Source organism: Carassius gibelio, chromosome A22 (assembly GCF_023724105.1).
Source record: "Carassius gibelio isolate Cgi1373 ecotype wild population from Czech Republic chromosome A22, carGib1.2-hapl.c, whole genome shotgun sequence".
Classification (NCBI taxonomy): domain Eukaryota; kingdom Metazoa; phylum Chordata; class Actinopteri; order Cypriniformes; family Cyprinidae; genus Carassius; species Carassius gibelio.
This window is the reverse complement of record NC_068392.1, coordinates 8,233,913-8,250,208: the sequence shown is the minus strand read 5'-3', so window position 1 is coordinate 8,250,208 and position 16,296 is coordinate 8,233,913. Positions and strand designations below refer to the sequence as shown.

The 16,296-nt window shown below is 39.6% G+C and overlaps 1 protein-coding gene across 1 annotated transcript in view; it reads right to left on the bottom strand.

Annotated features, from left to right (window-relative positions):
* The window catches only part of LOC127943282 (glypican-5), a 42,876-nt gene that overhangs the window by 13,857 nt on the left and 12,723 nt on the right, over positions 1-16,296 (bottom strand). Inside the window, exons 7-8 of the mRNA XM_052539626.1 lie at positions 12,750-12,870; positions 3,013-3,154 (exon numbers count right to left, since the gene is read on the bottom strand). Of these exons, the coding sequence (XP_052395586.1) occupies positions 3,013-3,154; positions 12,750-12,870 (263 nt within the window). The remainder of the gene's footprint in view (positions 1-3,012; positions 3,155-12,749; positions 12,871-16,296) is intronic.

The window sequence follows — 16,296 nt, the reverse complement described above, 5'->3', positions numbered from 1 at the left end:
AGAAAACAGGCTTCGAGTCTAAACACAACAGTTTCCATCCTCAACAAACTCTATTAAGATTATTGGCACAGACAGCGACTGCAAACGCCTCAGATCTGAATCTCTGGGATTCTGCAGGAAACGATCAGTGAGGAATTTAGTGGATCTCAAAGTAGGGTGCATGCATGCAAAACCCCCCCAAAAAGACATTCCCGTGCCATGTTCAGAAGCACATCCGAGAACAGACCTCGGCTTTGGTCTTCATCCATCCGAGGCCGAGCTGAAACTGCAGCAATGCTTATTTGTGTGTGTCGCAGTCACGGTCAATTGAGTCGAGGTTTGCTTGGTGAAAACAAACAATGCGAACTGCACGTCTTGTGTCTGTGTGCTTATCTCCGCATCACTGGACAGAGACATCAAGCATGAGGAGAAAGACGAGGGAGACGGAGCGGTGGCTATCATAACGCTCTGGTCTCTGTTAATGAACCGTTTCCTGCCAAATGAATAATTGATTGATTGTGTCCAGCTCTGTGGTTGCTGTAGGGGAAACTATACCTCCTTGACCCCGGATGAGACGCACTGTCATTCAGCAATTCAGTTTTTCATCAACTTTGGCACTTGAGGGATTTTAAACAACAGAGCCTGGAATTCATTTTGGTGGGTAATTGGTGTTGGGAAAAGAAAAACAGATTAAAAAAATCACTAGGCTACCTGAAGAGGTAAAAGTGTAAAATAGTGTAACCATAACTTTTCTTGAATTGTTAACATCTGTAATTGCTCCTCAGCAGCTCTTGTTAAAAAAATGTCAGCATGGGTGACAGGGGAAAGACAATAGTCAAATGTGAAATGATAAGATGTTTAAGGGAACTAGGGCCAGATCAGAGTCATTTATTCTTTGTTTGGTGTGTTTTTTTTTCAACTCTTAATTTTATATTTACAGAAAATGTTGGATTACAATTTTTAAAATGCATTTATAGTTTGACTTTATGGATTTACACTTTACCAGACCCAGACTTACAATCTTGATCTATGCAAATCCATCAGAAAAATACTGTAATTACATTTTAAATTATGATTATCCAAGCCAGGTTTTTCCAAACTCCAGGGGTTCGTGAGGAGTTTTTGAGTTTAGAAAATGCTAATAATTATTTAACTTATATAAATGGGTATATAAAAAAATAAAAAAATAAATATATAAATCTTTTTTTTAAACTTTCAAAATAAAACATTTACAAAAAATGTGTCATAAAATAAATATACACTTTTAAAATACAAATGAATCACTTAATAATAAATTTAAAAAAATCACATTTTTTATAAATGTAATAAATAATTTAAATATTTATAAATAATATAATATAAATATTTATAAATAAATAAATAATACAAATATTTATAAATACATAATATAAATATTTATAAATAACACAAACATTAATAAATATGGTAAAATAAATAAATACATATGTTTGTTTGTTTGTGTGTGTGTGTGTGTGTGTTATATATTACTATATTTTCTACTATTTCAAAGGCAAAAGTGTCCATAGTTGGAGAAATACATTTAATCAAGGCCTGGGAATGATTTTACAGAATAATAAAACAAAAGTACAGCCCTAGCCAAATGAATCAGCACTTTGTTACCCAGACTCCATAACAAAGCTAGAAAGTTTAAAGCAGAGATGCTATGTGGAAACTTATCTGAGACCAGTGGACAAAGATGCATGACCTTATAGAAGTAGCAGCGAGGCTGGACTCCTGAGTAACACATTATAAGAACAGCAGGCGCGCCTTGAAAAATGGTTCAATAACTCGCTACACACAAATGCTTTTAATCTATTATAAGGTGAAATCCATTATTTTGTCCAAACCCATGAGTGCATCCAGCATGCTAGTGCAGCAGATCTACAAATAATACCAAACTAGACCTATCTAGCTCTGTCAATTTTTATAATTTCTAGAATTGATAAAATATAATGTTAAATTATAAACAATATAGTAAACTGAAAACAACCTCATTGGTTTACTTTTTGTGTAGAAGCAAAATTTTGTAAGACAAGGCTGGTTTTCAGAGAATATATTTTGAATTTTGAAGGTTTTTACTTGGCAACCTTTTTTATATAAACTTGATTCAGTTTTGTTTAGTTTTATGTTTAAAAGATGGAAAACCAAGTTCGTTTTTCTTAACAAACTGGGAAACTGATGTTTGTTTGTTTGTTTCTTTTTAACATAACTCTTATTACATTTTGCATGAATTTATGCTTAAAAAGTTTATTTTTCGTACCACATTGGAAAATTGTATCTCTTTTTTTGTTTGTTTCTTTCTTTCTTTCTTTATAACATAAATCTTATTCAATTTAGCTTTGATTAATGTTTAAAACAACGGAAAACAGGTTTATTTTTCTTACCATACACTGGGAAATTTTTTTTGTTTGCTTGTTTTTTTTAAGATAAACTACATTCAATTTTGCTTTAAAATAATTAAAAACAAGAAAAAATATTTATTTTTCTTAATGCATTTGGAAATTGGTTGCTTTTTTCGTTGTTTTTACTATAAACTTCATTCAAACTTGTTTTCATTTATGCTTAAAACAAGTAAAAACAAATACATTTTTTTCATACCACACTGGAAAATAGTTTATTTGTTTTTGTTTTTTTGCTTGTTTTTTATTGATATAAACCTCATTCAAATTTGCTTTGATTTATACTTTTTTTTGCAAAGTAATTCATACTTCCCTTTAGGGATTATTATTAAAGTTACTGCAAGTAACATTTACTGATTTAAACAAGGAATTGGATATCCGGACACACAAGAGCTGGAGCAGATCTCGCTGTGACAAAAGTCTGAATGGCCGTGTTGTGATCGGCAGTGTTAATAACAAGAAGAGACCGACCTCCTAAAACAAACACGAGACAGTAAATGGCTCTGGGTTTCTAAGCATCATGAGGCTGATGTCTCTCCTGGGAATTGTAGATCAAGTAAACGCAGAGAGACAGTTGTCTTTGAGCTGAGCTGTAGTGGACGAATGAACTCACCGGTCTTGTCTTCTTCACCATAGCCCGATCCTTGACAGCCGTCTTCATCATCGCACTCGCTGCTGCCTTCTGCTGCGTCACCGCTGCTGGTCTCCACATCCTCACCACCATCTGTTCCCAAACCCACCTCTCCCCACATCTCCTGGAACCAAACATAAATCACGCCACAGCAGACAGATTCTTATGAGATTCCATCACAAGATTAATTATATGATACTCTGAATAGAAAAACATGTATATACATTTTTTTTTAGATACAAATGTTTACAGTACATTTAATGAAACCATGAATCAAAAAATAAAATACACTTTCATATATATGTATATATTTATTTATCTTAAAATAGCTGTTAATTACTATATTTGCAATGTTTCTAAATACTAATCGGAAGTTAAAATAAAGCACTAACATTATACTATTCCCTTTTTTTCTTAGCAATGATCTGATAAAGCTGGAGTTATGGCAGCATACCAGCTACAGCGGCTCTGTTCTCAAATTCTCAAGCTGTAATAGTGGAGTTGTACTGAAATGACACCCTCCGAAGTGAGCGGAGATCACCCTTCACGTCCAAATAGCCCCATGTGTTCCTAAAAAAGGCTTCAAGGCAAGACGTCAAGGCTCATAACAGCAGCATTCCTGCACACTAAACATGGATCCACTCAAGCGCACATTCCACTCTCACAGCGAGAGAATATTAAACATGTGCAGTTGTGGGTCATTTAAAGGGGGGGTGAAATGCTATTTCATGCATACTGAGTTTTTTACACTGTTAAAGAGTTGGATTCCCATGCTAAACATGGACAAAGTTTCAAAAAATAAGTTGTACGTTTGAAGGAGTATTTCTGTTCCAAAAATACTCCTTCCGGTTTGTCACAAGTTTCGGAAAGTTTTTTTCGGGTATGGCTCTGTGTGACGTTAGATGGAGCGGAATTTCCTTATATGGGTCCTAAGGCACTTCTGCCGGAAGAGCGCGCGCTCCCGTATAGCAGAGCACTGAGAGGCTGTGCACAGACTCACTGATCAGAGCGATTCACTGATCAGAGCGAGAGCGTCGCGAAATGTCACAAAAGGAGGGGTGTTTTTGGTTGCCAGGGCAAGACAACCCTGCACAGATTACCAAAAAAAAAATAGCATTAAGGGACCAGTGGATGGAGTTTATTTTTACAGAGCATCAACGGAGTTGTGCAAGTGTTTGTGTTTGTTCCCTGCATTTCGAAGATGCTTGTTTTACAAACAAGGCCCAGTTTGACGACGGATTTGCGTATCGTTTATTTCTTAAGGATAATGCAATCCCAACGAAAAAGGCTCACGATCGTGTGTTGGAACCGCAGGCGGTGAGTAAAACTGCTTCAAATATCTCTGCCTCCTTGTTTGTGCGTCCGCCTCCCATGCCAGAGACCCCGGTTCGAGCCCCGCTCAGAGCGAGTCGTTGCTGCTGCTGCTCTCATTCAGTTTCAGCCTCTGGATCTGGATCATAAATAAACGGCTGAATCTGACTGTTAGCCATGGTTTGTTTTGGATGATGGTTTTTTCCTCAAGGCAATGTCAGAGCAGTTAAATATGTTTTTCAACGGCTCTGGGTAATGTCACAGCTTCCAAACGCTCTCGACGCAAAAGCCTACTGGCGCTCGTGATTCTTTAGCTCCGCCCACACGTCACGCCTCTAGGCGCTCGTGTTTTTCCGGGAAAAATCGGTACAGACTATCTTTCTCTTATGAATATAATAAAACTAAAGACTTTTTGGAGTTATGAAGGATGCAGTACTACTCTATAGGTACTCAAGATTAACAGGATATTGAGTGAAAACGAGCATTTCACCCCCCCCTTTAAGAACTGTATAGAAAAACCGCTCAGGGAATTGCAAAAGTGCGTGATTCAAAACATCTTAAGTTAGTTTCTGGCTCCCCCATTGTTTCTGATCTCATATTCTGTCTCGCATATATATATATACACACACACACACACACACAAATAACACAGTGTTTCCCAAAACATTGATTCTATTATTTGTGCTATTTACAAATATATTTCCTCAGGGGGAAGTTCCTCCTCACATAAAGTGTAAATTTAATTATAAATTTTATATATATATATATATATATATATATATATATATATATATATATATTGTCACGGGAGGAGCACAAGACAGACACAGTGGGCGTGGCGTCAGGCCTCGGAGAGGCTTTTATTAACAGAAATCATAAAACACAGGGAATAAAAGTGGCCAAAAGGGGAAAGTGTCCAAAATAACAGGGAATCTGGTGTCCTCGTTGTGCTGCGGGGTTTGTGTGGGTCGGGCAGTGTTCACCGAGGAAGGGTCCAGGCAAGGGGCGGAGTCCGGCGGCCGCACGCGCTCCCCTCCTAGGTCCGGGGCGCGAGGGGCGGCGGCTTCTCCTAGCGGCCGCGTCTCTCTCATTGGCCGCGGCACTGGTAGGGGATGGACGGCCCGGCATCCTGGCCCGTCGGCCGTGTAAACGGGTGCGGTTCTCCTCCGGATCGCGGGTCCGGCAGCTCACGTCTTGGTGGCGCGGGAGTCCCTCAACGCTCCCTTCCTGGACCCACGAGGACACCAGCGTGCATGCACGGGGAAGAGACCGGTCTCCTGAGGAGAGGCGCGTTGGGCTTTTAAACAGCGGCGGTAATGAGGCTCCACTTCCTTCAGGTGTGCCCCATCACACGCCGCCAGCCCTGACTCGTCCAGCGCCCCTCCTCTCACACACCCACTCCAGTCGGGAGCCTGGTGAAGGGCGGCGATTTAGGACGGGGTGCCGGTGACAATCAGGGAGGAGGCAGCTGACTCGTCACATTCCCCCTCCCAAGCGACATCCCCGTCCCCAGGGCGCCACCCACACGGGAGTGCTACCATCCTCAACCAGGCTCCAAACGGTCGGAGTGGGCGGGGCTTCCTCTCCGGGCGGTCCTCCCTCTCGCAGCGCACCAGAACAGGGACAGAGAAACCGGGTTTTAGTGACAGCCTCAACCAACCACAGGGTAAAATGACAATGGAAAAGTCACTTACCCCTTGTGTGGCTGGGAGGCTGTCCCCAGTTTTCCTCCGTCCCAGTCTGGGTTCTCACGAACGTTTGCAAGCGAGAGGGGGGTGACGTCACCAGACGTTTCCCAACTGCGCTGTCTAGGCTCCGCCTGCCTGCATTCTCCACCAGTGTCACGGGAGGAGCACAAGACAGACACAGTGGGCGTGGCGTCAGGCCTCGGAGAGGCTTTTATTAACAGAAATCATAAAACACAGGGAATAAAAGTGGCCAAAAGGGGAAAGTGTCCAAAATAACAGGGAATCTGGTGTCCTCGTTGTGCTGCGGGGTTTGTGTGGGTCGGGCAGTGTTCACCGAGGAAGGGTCCAGGCAAGGGGCGGAGTCCGGCGGCCGCACGCGCTCCCCTCCTAGGTCCGGGGCGCGAGGGGCGGCGGCTTCTCCTAGCGGCCGCGTCTCTCTCATTGGCCGCGGCACTGGTAGGGGATGGACGGCCCGGCATCCTGGCCCGTCGGCCGTGTAAACGGGTGCGGTTCTCCTCCGGATCGCGGGTCCGGCAGCTCACGTCTTGGTGGCGCGGGAGTCCCTCAACGCTCCCTTCCTGGACCCACGAGGACACCAGCGTGCATGCACGGGGAAGAGACCGGTCTCCTGAGGAGAGGCGCGTTGGGCTTTTAAACAGCGGCGGTAATGAGGCTCCACTTCCTTCAGGTGTGCCCCATCACACGCCGCCAGCCCTGACTCGTCCAGCGCCCCTCCTCTCACACACCCACTCCAGTCGGGAGCCTGGTGAAGGGCGGCGATTTAGGACGGGGTGCCGGTGACAATCAGGGAGGAGGCAGCTGACTCGTCACAATATATATATATATATATATATATATTAGTGGTGGGCCGTTATCGGCGTTAACGTGCTGCGTTAACGGGAGACTCTTATCCGGCGAAAAAGAAAATATCGCCGTTAATCTATTCTCAAAGTTGGGTTGGGAGCTGGGTCTATACTACACGAACTATGATGACTTTCACCTTAAAATTTTAGCGTGGATGTATGCCTAATCGAAGTGCACTGTAGGGGGCAAGAATGAGTCTTTAAACATGTGTGTATGCCTACTGTGAAAATACCACATCAAACGTGACGTGCTAACATGGATGCAGCTGAAGCCGCCGGGTTTGCTGCAGGGATTTTTTTTTTTAAGTCCCTGTGAAACGGAACTGGAAATCGACTTTTCTCCAGTGTTGTGACGTATTTCAGAGAGAAACGGAATAGCAAATGAGGAAAATAGTGGCCGTGGCTTATTTTCCAACTAGCACCTGATTGGATCTAGATAAGTAGGTGTGTTCAATTGCATGAGACATGGTTCATTTCAACTCACCGTCAAACTTTGTGAGGTACCACCGGTGTACACTGACGGGACAGCGTTATCTGTTAATGACAGATATCTCAAAACCCCATTTCGTGTTCTGTCCAATTTTTGAAGCATTCGCGCGTGAAGTGCTTCGAGCACATCCGTGACCACTCTGTTATCCTTCCTTCCTCGAAATGTAAAAAATCGAGCCATCTGGACCGTAACGAGGGAATTTTATAAGTCAATATAGTCATATATAAATATAGTCAATTTTGATTTCATATGGACTTTAAAAGAAGCTTCCCAATGGAAACCTCGACAAGACGCACGCCTGTTTCACACATACTCTGTCTGCAGTGCGTATGCAGTCCTTGTGCATTACGTATGTGGTGCAGCAAGGACTTGATGTGCTTTCACACAGGACGCGTTTGCAGTTCGCTACTCGGTATGTAAACGATCGCTGCACTGCTGCAGTCGCAACGCTCCTGGAACACAACTGGAATCCGTTAATTAGTTTACAGCTTTCTCAAGCAGTTTGTGATGCATTTTGGACACAGGAGATGAGCCCCTTTTCTAAGGCACCACCTAGCTTGATAAACCCCTTCTCAAAGACTTACTGTTTGTCAATTTTATTTGGGTAACACACATTTCCTGAATGCCTTTGGCAGAATTCAAATTAGCCATTTTAATCTAGATTAAAGTGAGATTAATCTAGATTAAAAAAATTAATCTATGCCCACCATATATATATATATATATATATATAAATAACTGTCATTATATAATGCATTCACACACACACACACACACACACACACAAACATTAACAATAAAAAGTTTAAAAAAAAATATTTTAATAATTCTTCAAATGTAATATTATTCAAATAATTAATAATTTGTTGAATAGTAATACTAATAATTTTAAAACAAATCTAGACCAATATGGTAATTAAATACTGGTCCCCAAAAAAAAGTATATAGAGGAAAATGTTGAAGAATGACAAATATTGCCAGATTTCATTGACTATATTGAAGCACACTCTGAATTAAATTTCCTTGCAATGGCATTCCATTCCTACCAGACGGAGGAACACAATCCAATTAAATTCCACAGTTACTGTGGAAAACGCCCCCCAGGGGACTGTTAATTAACTGCCGTATAATTAAATATGCCATGCATCAGGCAAACACCATGCCAACAACAGACCTGGTTCATTATTCAATTTAGCTGCACATTACATTTTTAATAGTTTTGTTTATGATAAGAAAACATAAAAAATTAAAGAAAGAGTCATAAGCCAATATTGTCAGTATTCAACTGACATGGTTTTATTAAAATAACTCATTAATTTTCAATGAAGTTTCTATCTTCATTTTATTTAAAATTTACTACTTAAATTTAAAAAATCAAGTAAAAATGCATCTGAAACCTATTTAACTGATATTTCTGAGTGAAATGTGAAAACGAAGAGATGCAGGGATTGATTTTATTCCTCTGATATTGACTGGATTGTTAAAAGTGGGAATTTTCTCCACATCCTCTACTAAACTCTAAAAGACGTGTCAGCAAACTAAAATGATAAATGACAGGTAAAAAGCGTTTCTGATTGGCTAAAACAAAAACCTGTTTTAGGATTCTATGGAGTGAGACTATTATCTCTGAAAAAAGTTGCTTTTCTGCAGCAGGATTTTCTGAGTCATTTGGGAAACAAATTCCCTAATATCTGGGGCAGGTTTAAGACCCCATTCATGTAAATGGATCGATAGGATGCGTTGGGGGTCTTTGTTGCCAAACCGTGTCTCCTTGACATCAGGCTCATCAATTGGACTGAGATAGACCTCTAATGGTCAAGCGAAAGTGATACAGAAGCACGTTTGGCAGGGGGCAGAAAAACAGGGAAATAACATCTGCACAGAATTGCAAAGGAATTACAGCTGCTGCCTCTTAAAGTAAAAAATTTAAATCAGAATTTACATACTATTTATTTATAGCTTTTATTTTTATATTTTCAGTGTAATTACATTTTTTAATTTGAGTAATTTTATTATGTGCTTTTGTCATTTTTATTTCTCTCTTGTTTTTGATTATTTAGATTCGATTATTTTTATTTCAATTTTAGTCATTTTAGTAATGAAAATAAGAAATGTTGCTTTGGCAACTAACTGAAATTAATAAAAAGTTTAAATAACATTTTTGTTTATATCTAGTCAGAAAAAACTAAACAGACATACTGCATATCAAACATTCAAACACTATTGTAAAGAAATTTAACTAGATTTAAAAAGACTATTGTATTGTTCCAAATTTGTTTGCAATTTCTTTTTATTTGGAATGCAAAAGTAGAAACCCTCTTTAGATTTTACAGAATTATTTTCCGGAATTGTAATCGTTATTTACAGATACTCACGTTTCACATTCATTTAATATCATAATAAATTGGACCTTTTATGCGTTGCTTAATACTTGATATCATTGACTAAAAAACGCCACTGATTTTGTTTTGCAAGCAAATGCAACAGTCTAGGTCAAATATGCACAATTTAGAACTTTAATTATCAGCTACATGGAGGGCAAGATTTAAATGAATTTCCTTGCAAATTTTATCCTATGACTTCAGAAGTTTCAAAATATAGCACAAAAGTCATGTCGACTACTTTTACGGTGCTTTTGTAGTGTTTTTTGGAATATTTTGGCACTTGACATTTGTTGCTATTTGAAAAAAATATCCCTTCAAAAATCTGTCGGTGAATTATCCATAACAATTACTGAACAACACGGACATGGATGTCTTCAGATTGCATTGAAATATGATGCACAAATCCACTTGCATGTGTTATATGTTTTGTTATTGTTTGTGTGTTGATGTATGTTGGCATTAGATAGCGGGTTATGAAGGCATTCATACTCATTAGCATCTGTGCCTGACTAATCTCGGCTTATAGAGCTGTGCAAGTCCAGCCTGGGGTTTTCTTCATTCGCCATTATTGCAGTGAGGCCTCATAAATTACTTGTCTGCTCAAAGCTAAGGATGCACAGAAGATTCAGAAAAAAAAGATGACCTTTGATGCAAATTCAACCATGAGATGCATAAATCTTCCCCATAGTGCAAGATGACTCATTCTTGGGATACGGCATTGCAATATTAATTTCTCAATGAGCTTTGATCAGAGACGGACTGAGACTACGGCTTTGGTTTTTACTTGAAATGTTCTGGTCATCAGATTGAAGATCTCACACACCTCTGAAGACATAAAGTGACACTTAAGATGCCAGGTTGTAATGACATCCTGTCACACTTTCTGTGTTATTCAGTGTCCAACACATGTCCTAGTTTTTCAGGACACTTTATATGGGCTGCAAAACAAACAATGTAATCGGTGTAATCTTCCTGTTAAAATATCTAAAGATCCTTAAAACAAGATTAATTTACTCGAAAGGAAATTATGTCTAAAATATTGAGTCTTGTTTTCATTGAATGAATATATACAAGAGGGTTTTTTCTTACTGCGCTGGCTAACGTCTTCTCTAATCTTGGGGAGTTCAACGCAGGATTCACAAAATGCTTGCTTTTGAAAGATGGATCAGTATCCTGTTTATTTGGACCAGCTGCTCCATTGAATCACAAACTGTAGGATAAATATTAGATAAATATTAGGGCGTTCAAAATACAGAACTATTGAAATCCAATCACAACAGACTAGGAAATCTGACCAACCAGAGCAGAGCTGGCTCACAGAAATGAGGGGTTTAAAGAGACTGAATCTTTGAACTGCTTCAAACGAATGGTTTGAGAATAGCTGGAAAATGAGTTGATATTAAATGCATATTTTGAGAAGACGAAGTATTTTTTGACCTTGCATGCATGTGATCCTGTTGTAGGAGACTCCCAAAACAATATTAGGAACCGTAAAAATGGCATAATAGGGGCACTTTGACCTAGATAAAAAATATTAGCATTTTAGCTAACTGACTTAGCAAGAATCTCTAGCGTGACAATAGTTAAGCTGAAAAACAAAACAGAAAACAGTTTATGCTTATAGCTACTTGCTATAGCACCCTTTGCGGAAATACATAAAATGAACTAGCATTGCATTATCAACTAGCATAAAATTTACTGGCTAAATTTATAATAACATGCTAGCATAATACTTTTACCTCTATACAGCAAGAATACTATGTTTTAAGTAAATTTTCCAACCTATCCACAAAACCATGCCCAAGCTTCTATTCATTCATCACTTTTCAAGATCTAATCAATAACCGATTTCATCTGCAAGCGTCTATCTATCAGGTTTTACAGAGGATAGGTTAATTAGATACCAATCAGCCATTAAAAACTAACACAGGTCAAGCACAATAGACCTCACCAGGGGCTGGAGACCTAAAAAATAATGGGAATAGTTTACAAGAAGTTCAAAGTGACCTACTCCTCATCCCCTGACACAAATCTAATGTACTTTCCCAGCTTGCTTGATGTCTAGTGATGCAATTTCTCACAGCAAAGCAATGTGGCCAGGGCTGAGTCGGATTTGGACATAATGTGGAACCAAAACGTCTGGTTTTAATGGAGCAAAGAGGGCCGACTGAGCTGCCCTCCGTCTCCTCCCAAACGCAGCTGCAGTAGCGACAGACTTTGTCGTCATGCCAAAGAGGTCTTCAACACTCCCGCTGAGGATCCTGGGTCTGATCTCGCTGCAGTGTGATCACAGAGCAAACCTTGGACGTAATGACACCGTCTCACCACTCTTGACTTGTGCATTCAGTTGGAATATTTTTGTTTGGTGGGCAAGCTTGAAACTAGCGCTTCAGGCGGTTCTTAATGCCTTCTTTTTGGCAGACAGTCGTTGCAGAAACATTGTAAGAAATTTTACTGCAGAATTCGGTCCAAAAATTTCACACCCTGTCAGATCGTAAGATCTTACCTAAGATTCATTGTAAAGCTTGTCACTAAAGATGGGTGTACATGCACGATTTTAACTTGGTTCTATCAATTTGTCCCAATTAAATTGACTGACTAAATTGACTTGTCCTAACTGATTTTTTTTTTCACTTCAAAGGAAATCAGGTGGAAATTGTTCAAACTTGTACATTTGTATTGTGTATTACAAGCTCCCACCATCTTTGACCTTACCTGAACATTTGGGACAATCAAAGAATGTCAATTCAACTGATTTGTGTTCAAACGTCCTGATTAGCAGAAATCCCACAATGCATGTTCGCCCTACACGATCAAAGCTGGTTATGTCCAAAATAATCTCATACAAATTCCTCACGGCTGTCACCAATATCTCAGCAAACTTAAGGTTTAGGTTTAAGGTTTGAACTTAAGCTTAGAGGGTAAGGGTTAAAAACGTCTAAATGTCGAAGGATGATTGTTCTGATGGGTTTTTTGGACCTACCTGGTTGAAGTGCTCTAGCTTTTCCTTAACGTTGATAAGGATTGGATCCGCACTTCTGACTTTTATCTCTGGGTTGTGCCTCTGGGCTTGCAGTCCATTCCCCACCACATGACCTGTATAACTGCGGTGGAAACACATCAAGAGATTAGTTTCCACAGAAATCAAGCACTCTTTGGACTGATCATAATGATCTCCCAATTCTGAGTTCTGTTGTGCTAAAAATGTAGGGAATGCTCAACGCTCATCTATTAGAAACACGACCAAGGATTGATCGGATGTTCAGACAGCCTTTTCACCCACATAAACGATTCATTATGAAGCCTACGGTGAAGCCTGAAGACACAGCTGTGCAGCAAATGTAGGTATTGACCCTGCATCCTTTCATTAGAGATTTTAAAGGCCAACTCAGTGCAACCAAGGCAAGCCACACAACATGCTTACCCACTAAACAGTATTCAATGAAAAACAACTCAACTCAACTCAATGCCATGATGGTTGACAGAATGTTGCTATGTGGTTGAGAGGGTGTTGCTAGGTGGTTACTTTCTGATCTAAGTCAACGGTGCCCAATTTTAAAGCCCACACAGTTAAAAGATCCAAAATTCGCATTAAAACTTAGTATGATGTTTATCATATATAGAATGTTGCCATGTGGTTGCTGGGTGGTTACTTTCTGGTCCAAGTCAAGTGAACCCAATTTTAAAGCCCACAATTAAAATGTCCAAAAGGCACTTAAAAACTTTATGAATCATATCTAAAATGTTGCTGGTTGTGGGTGCAAGGGTGTTGCTAGGTGGCAATTTTCTGGTCCAAAATGCAAATATAGACTTAATGTGATACACGCATTGTTTTTGCAATTGCTAGACATTGACATTGGGACAGACGGGCAGACAGACAGTCAGACAGATGGATCAAAGGGGTAACAGTGGAGGCCAGATAAAGCACAGCAGGAGGGCAGAATAATGCAGCTATCAATAAATGAGTGCTTGTGGGAGAACTGCCTCGCTGTTTTCACCACAGCTATCCTAAGTGAATAAACAATGACCCCAGACACCTCATACTGCATTCAAACAGCATCCGAACACACGTCTCGCTTTGCAAGGTGGAAGCACTTTTTGTAAGGAACCGATGTGAGACAGACATGTTTGCTGGTTTGTGCTTTTTAGCTGTCAGGAGTAAGTGAATTTGGGCGGCAGTTACAGTAGAGATGAAATATGTGAGTATTCACTACATGAGAGGAGTGGGATTATGTGGCTTATTTAAAAGAAGAATGAGCTGTCTATGGATACTGTCATTTTTACTGGCTCATTATTTCTTCTGTGAGCCAAATGCGCTCCATATGCGCATAATTAAAGAGGAAATAATCTGCTCGATGTGTTTCAATAAACATATAGCCAACCGTAAGATCCTGATCATTACAAAGATAATTTTTTTAGGGAAATTTTCTATAGCATCACTGTTGAAATGGCTGCAAGTCTTATTTATTTCTCTTATTTCCATATTAAAAAAGGTCTCTCTGAGCGTATTGCATTTTTGATGAGACATTAATGGGTGTGTGTTTACAGTGTGTGTGTGTGTTCTCTACTCACTGCTGTGTGTGTGCACTTGAATGGGTTAAATGCAGAGCACCAATTCCAAATATGGGTTACCATACTTGGCAAATGTCACGACTTTCACTTCACTTTCACTTGCAAGTGGCTTCAAATATCAATTGAATAGCTGATTATTATTACTTAAATGTTCTAAATTTTGTTACAGTCAGCATTGAATGAACTACATTAACTGAATTAATTCGATTTTGTTATATATTCCCTGTGTCGGTGTTGGACTTTTGTTGAAGCATTTTCCCTGTTCCTGTTGTGTCTGTTAGTTCACCTTTTGTTTGAGTCTGGCCTTTGTAGAGTGACGGATGTACAAATCAGATATGTTTTTATTGTTTTATATTTAACAAATAATCAAACAGACCCCTCACCCAACAATCATACTGGGTGCTGGGACGTCTGTGAACGACAGACCAAAACGCTAGTTACAATGGCAGCCTGGCCCAATGGTATTCACATCACCCCGCCCACTGGAAGTCACTATGAAACAGACACATACTGCCCATAGGAAATTACTTCATTAATTTATAGCCAGACCTTTCTATGAAATGCATTTTTTGAATTGTACTGCATACTGTTTTATGCATGTATTAGTGGCCACACTGGACACCAATCTTCTACGCTGTGACACAGGTCCAGTGGCCGAGATGGTACTGGCTGCAGGCAGTTGGGTTGTACTTGGGTTGGGTGATTGTGTTCTGAACCAAGTAAAGTCCAGGCTCAAGAAACTCAGAAAAGAAAAGATCTGAAAGATAATCAACAACAATGTCTTGGTGAAGTCAGTACTGAATTAACTCAACTAACCAAACTAACGAAATTTAGTGTTGCTAGAGTTTTGTACTGGTTGTGTACTGGACCAAGTGAAAAAACACACTCTAAAGTCTTCATAAGATTGTAGACTTTTTATCACTGATAATTTCTAGTCAGAAAAAAATGTTCAAGGTCAAGACTGGAAATTTCTATCAATACTTCAGTGTGCTTTAGAGCAAAATGAGCTATTGTTAATTCAAATTGCCTCTAATATTAGCATAACCTACCACGTTTCATCTTTACACAGTCTAATCAAATACCCATAAAATCAAGTCTTGTTCTTCCTGAAAAAAATTTCTTACACAAAAGAAAGACCACAACAAACAAGCCACCAAATGAATTACTTTGATTATGACACAGACAAACGGTTTCAAATAAGCTACAGAAGAACATCAGGCTCTTTAAACAGACGTGTTAGCGAGAACATGGGTCTTACATTGCAGTGCGGTGGGCCTGTCACTGCAGTCACCCACATTTCTCACAATAATTAGCAGCTAAATGAATCCAAACCAGAAAAAAGTCAGAGAAAAATATTTACCCAGCTCAAGACCAAAGAGTCTGGAGTTCCCCTTTGACTTAATGCTGCTTATTTTCCACTAAAAACCACACACACATACCCCTGAGAGGAGTAAAGCTCCAATTAAATTCATCTGCTATATTGGATAAGCTCATTTGTTTGCTCACAAGGTTATGAAACTCAGTGCACAATGAGCTAGCAATATCTGTTCTTCATGAACTGCGCATTAGAGTTTTTTTCTTTGTTTAGAACAGCAAGTTATTGCCAAGTTATTGCCTTTGGCAACAACAGACAGCCTAAACGGATTATATTAATATTTCAACAAGTCCTTTTCTATAGAATACACAACTCTGGAGTATAGCATCGGGGTAAGCTATGCTATCCTGATTTACGTCAGCATGAATTCAGCTGTGTGCCTTCTCATGTGTGTAATAATCGGGGTCTAAGGCCTTCTGGTTGCTAGTTTTCCATCCTATTTATTGTCTGTGGTCTGTGAAGTTAGGAAAGGCACATGCTTATGTAGGACAGCTGTAATATATCTAGTCAGCATTGAGCTGCACAGAGCTTTCTGTATATTAAAGCAGCTGTTTGGAATGGAGTGGTTCAATAATAAGTTGTA